A 5,475-nucleotide genomic window follows, 5' to 3' on the forward strand; every position below is an offset into this window, starting at 1 on the left:
CAGTGGCAGAGTGGTGGGATCATTTTGAACCAAAGATCATTTTAAACCAAAAGCACAACAGGATTTTAAAAGTTTTTTAACAGGTGATTACAGCTGCAGGTTCTGTCTTTGCCCGAGGACAGAGCAGCTCCATAACAAAAGGATTTCTCTGTGAGTTGGGAACAGCTCTGCAGGCAAAGGTATCAAAGGCAAAGGTATCAGGTTACAGCACAGTGAAATGGGAATTCACAAGCAAGTTTTTTTTTTCTTTCTAACTCTTGGGTGTAGCTAGGTTAAACACAGAGAGGCTAGGATGACAGAAAGCAATGTCCAACCGAAACTGGAATTAGCCAGATTTGAAGCTGAGGAAAGACAGAAGGAACATGAAAGATGGGTAGAACTCAGACAGATGGAAATTGATGCACAAGTGGCCAAAGAAAAAGCTGCTAGGGAGGCAGAAAAAGCCAAGGTGGAGGCAGAAGAAGCTGCCCACAAGAGAGCCATGGAAGCAAAAGAAAAAGAAATGGAGGAGAGGGAAAAAGAGAGGAAGCATGCACTGGAGATAGACAAGGCAAGGGCTCAGCAAAATATACCAAATAATCCTAACAATCCTTCCCCAACAATCCACAAATGGGAGCAACTATGTCCACAGTATGATGAACCCAGTGATATTGCTGAATATTTGCTCACCTTTGAGAAACTGTGCACACTCCATAAAATTCCTTATGCTCACAAGATGACCGCATTGGTTGCAAAATAGACTTGAAGAGCTCGGGACATATTCAACAAAATACCTACTGAGGATGCCTCTGACAATGGATATTCTAGGTCCTTTTCCTAAAAAGACACCCAGAGGAAAGCAGTGCATACTGACTTTCATGGATTTTGCCACCCGATGGCTGGAAGCAGTAGCTCTAAGCAACACCAGGGCTAAAAGTGTGTGCCAGGCATTAACAGACATTTTTGCCAGGGTAGGTTGGCCCTCCGACATCCTTACAGATGCAGGAACTAATTTCCTGGCAAGAACCATGGAAAGCCTTTGGGAAGCTCATGGGGTGAATCACTTGGTTGCCATCTTTTACCATCATCAAACAAATGGCCTGGTGGAGAAGTTTAATGGAACTTTGGGGGCATGATACGTAAATTCGTAAATGAGCACTCCAATGATTGGGACCTAGTGTTGCAGCAGTTGCTCTTTGCCTACAGAGCTGTACCACATCCTAGTTTAGGGTTTTCACCCTTTGAACTTGTATATGTTTGCGAGGTTAAGGGGCCATTACAGTTGGTGAAGCAGCAATGGGAGGGATTTACACCTTCTCCAGGAACTAACCTTCTGGACTTCGTAACCAACCTACAAAACACCCTCAGAACCTCTTTAGCCCTTGCTAAAGAAAACCTAAAGGATGCTCAAAAAGAGCAAAAAGCCTGGTATGATAAACATGCCAGAGAGCATTCCTTCCAAGTAGGAAACCAGGTCATGGTCTTGAAGGCGCTCCAGGCCCATAAAATGGAAGCATCATGGGAAGGGCATTCACGGTCCAAGAGCGCCTGGGAGCTGTTAATTATCTCATAGCATTCCCCACCTCAAACAAGAAAGCCTAAAGTGTACCATATTAATTCTCTAAAGCCCTTTTATTCCAGAGAATTAAAGGTTTGTCAGTTTACAGCCCAGGGAGGAAATGACACTGAGTGGCCTGAAGGTGTCTTCTACGAAGGGAAAAGTGCTGGTGGTGTGGAAGAGGTGAACCTCTCCATGACCGTTGGGCATATGCAGCAACAGCAGATCAAAGAGCTGTGCACTAGCTACGCACCGACATTCTCAGCCACCCCAGGACTGACTGAACGGGCATACCACTCCATTGACACAGGTAATGCTCACCCAATTAGAGCCCAACCTTACTGGGTGTCTCCCCAAGCTAAAACTGCTATAGAACGGGAGATCCAGGACATGCTACAGATGTGTGTAATCTGCCCCTCTGGCAGTTTGAAATAAGGGCAGCAGTTAGGATTTTATTTTCCCTTTCAAAAATGAGTGCTGCAAAAAAAGAAAAAAAGAAAGAAAAAAAAGTGGACAGTGAGAGTCGGGTTTTCAACAAAGAACGGAATGCAAAATACTTTTTCACAAACATGAAGGCTGTATGCCTCATTTGTCAGGAAAGCATTGTGGTTTTCAAGGAATACAATTTGAATCACCATTTTTCAACAAAACATGCTAATTATGACAGCTAACAACTGAGGAAAGGGAAAGAAAAGCTGAGAAACTCACCACAAACTTAAAAACTCAGCAAAATATTTATGTGCGACAAGCTGCAGTTCAGGAAGCCCTACAAAGGCAAGTTACATTCTGGCGTTTAAAATCACTAAACAAAATAAGCCTTTTGCTGAAGGGGAGTTTTTGAAAGAATGCATGGTTGATGTTTCTGGCATGCTGTGCCCAGAATACCTAAGCAAATTTGAGACCATTAATTTGTCATGAAGAACTGTTACTTGCCATGTAGAAGTGATTAATGAACATTTGGCTTTTGAGTTGAACAAGAAAGCACAGGGCTTTACATGGTTTTCATTAGCTCTCAATGACAGCACTGACATTAAGGACACAACACAGTTATAACATCGCTACCACTCTGAAACCTAGCACAGTTACTGATTTTTGTCAGAGGAATTGATGACAAATTTGAAATCACAGAGGAATTTTTATCAGTGGAATCAATGAAAGTCACAACTAAGGGATCGAACTTATACGAGAGGGTGTCTGGGTACCTTGAACATCTGAAGCTTCCCTGGAGTAAACTGGCAAATGTAACCACAAATGGATCACCAAATTTAACTGGGAAAAAAGTAGGACTTTTAAAAAGAATTCAGAACAAAGTAAAAGAAGACGACCCTGATAAAGAAGTGATTTTTCTGCATTGTATTATATATCAGGAGGCCCTCTGCAAAAATATCCTGGACATTGATCATGTTGTTCACACAGTAGTGAAAATAGTGAACTACATAAGAGCGAGGGGACTTAATCATCTGCAGTTCATTTCCCTTCTTGAAGACACTGATGCCGAACGCCAGGACTTACTTTATCATACAAACGTTCGCTGGCTCAGCCTAGGAAAGGTATTGCAGCGAGTGTGGGAGCTCACAGATGAAATTTTCACTTTTCTGGAGATGCAGGGGAAACAAAATGATTTCCATGAATTAAAGAATTCAAACTGGGTGTGCGACCTCACTTTTGGTGTGGATATCTTGGCACATTTAAATGAACTTAATGTAAACCTGCAAGGAAACAAAGTGTTTGTACACAAATTATATTCTCGTGTGACAGCTTTCAAAGCCAAGTTGGTCTTGTTTTCAAAACAAATTAAGGGCAAAGTGTTCACTCACTTTCCAACACTGAAATACTCGGAAGTGTCACCAGAACAGAGAGAAAAGTACAGCAAAATGTTTGAGTGACTTGCACATAGAATTTTCTAATTGATTCGCTGACTTTGAGAAGATCAAGAAGACACTGGAGCTTGTGTCATGCCCACTGTCCTTTGACGACAAGAAAGCCCCACAAGAATTACAACTGGAGCTCATTGATCTCCAGTGCAATTCTACCATAAAGGAAAAGTACAATTCAGAAAAACTGGATGAGTTTTATGCCTCCTTGAGAGAAACAAAGTTCCGAAATATCCTCAAGGTGGCACAGAAAGTCTTTGTTTTGTCCAGGTCTACCTGTGTGCACGAACAAACATTTTCCCTGCTGAATTACAACAAATCTCGCTACAGATCACAGTTAACTGACCAGCATCTCAGCTCGGTATTGTGGATTTCCACAACGAGAATGACACCGGACTTTGATGCCATTGTAAAAAAGGGTGACCAGCTGCATTGTTCACATTAATCAGAGAGAGCATGGAAAGGGGTTAAGTTTGGTTTAATTATTGTAATACGTTGTTATGATGGTATATATATAGTAAGTAAGGTTTTATGTTTATTTCCACTAAAATGTATCTTTATTAAATAGAGTTTATTTGAATATCTCTGAATTGTTAATTTTGTGAGCATTCATGACCCGCCACACAATTTCCATACCCAGATGAGGCCCTCAGGCCAAAAGGTTTGCCCACCCCTGCCCTAAAGAGATCATATGTTTAGAGCAGGTAACTGAGCATCAGGGTCAATTTCTCTCTCTGGAATAGGAATGAGGAATAGGTCTAGTGGTTAGATTGGGAGGCAGGAGGGGGATCAAGACTCTTGGAATCAATTCCTGACTCAGAGAGAGAAGTGGGATCTAGTGATTAGTGCAAGGAATAAAAGGGAATCAGGACTCCTGGATTCTTCTCCCAGATCTGTAAGGAGAGTTGGTTCTGGGTTTTTGGCATTAACTGTGGAAGAAAAGTGTGATCCACAGTTTAGCCACACCCTGACATAACAGAGTGATGTAGATGTTGCCACAGGTAACTGTTTCCTTGCTGATTACAGTCAGTCAGGAGGTTGTGATGGAAAGACATTTCCACAGAAAATGCAGTGTCTGAAAAAGGGGGGGAATTTGATTTTGTCAGAAAATTTTGATTTTTCATCCAAGAAATGGAAATCGTCCATGGACCCAGACTACTGGTCAGGTGGGCAGCCAGGGATCCAGGAAACCTGGCCCTAGGCCTCCACTTTCCCCTCAGGCTGGCTCCCTGGGAACACTGGCATCCCAGCTATCTGACTGGCAGACTGCCAGGGAGAATGTGCTCCCCAGGATCCCAAGGTCCCCAGGCTTTGCAGGTCCCAGTGCGCCTCATTCCCTGGCTGGTATGCTTACCAGTCTCCTCAGCTCCCTAACAGCCCAACTGGATGGCTCCCTGATTCCCAGGTGCAATGCACTCAGGAATTCCATATCTCTGGGCCCCTAGGCAGCGCCAACTCTCAGGGGTCCCCATTCCCTGGCTGGCTGGCTGGGACGTCAGCTCCCTGGAATGCCCAGCTCCATGGACTCATCTTAGGACTCACTCTGCCTGTTTGACCAGCCATCCAGCCTCCCAGTGTCCCTGGGGCCTTCTCCACCTGTGGGCTGCTGGGAAGTCAGGGCTCTGAAACGTCTCACTCCCAGGACTGCCTGGCTCCCAGAGCTCCTCACTCTCCAGCTTGTGGACTTCAACAGCTCCCACTGTCTCCGAGAGCCCCTTTTCTCAGCACTAGCCACCCCCTGGCGCACAGAGTTCCCATGCCCCTAAGCTCCTAAAGGCTGCCCAAAACCCCAGCTGTCCTCACAGGCCCCACAGTATGCCAACATTTTTATGGCTGACTTAGAACAACGCTTCCTCACCTCTCGTCCCCTAATGCCCCTACTCTACTTGCGCTACATTGATGACATCTTCATCATCTGGACCCATGCAAAAGAAGCCCTTGAGGAATTCCACCATGATTTCAACAATTTCCATCCCACCATCAACCTCAGCCTGGACCAGTCCACACAAGAGATCCACTTCCTGGATACTACGTTGCTAATAAGTGATGGTCACATAAACACCA

General features: G+C 44.3%; 1 protein-coding gene across 1 annotated transcript; it reads left to right on the forward strand.

The window, feature by feature from the left end:
• Positions 1–2,688: 2,688 nt before the first annotated feature.
• On the forward strand, positions 2,689–3,423 carry LOC140896734 (general transcription factor II-I repeat domain-containing protein 2A-like). Its single transcript, XM_073308782.1, has one exon. It carries the CDS (start codon positions 2,689–2,691, stop codon positions 3,421–3,423), a length of 735 nt encoding a protein of 244 aa, XP_073164883.1.
• The last annotated feature ends 2,052 nt before the right edge of the window (positions 3,424–5,475 follow it).

Source organism: Lepidochelys kempii, chromosome 13 (assembly GCF_965140285.1).
Source record: "Lepidochelys kempii isolate rLepKem1 chromosome 13, rLepKem1.hap1, whole genome shotgun sequence".
In the NCBI taxonomy this organism is placed as follows: domain Eukaryota; kingdom Metazoa; phylum Chordata; order Testudines; family Cheloniidae; genus Lepidochelys; species Lepidochelys kempii.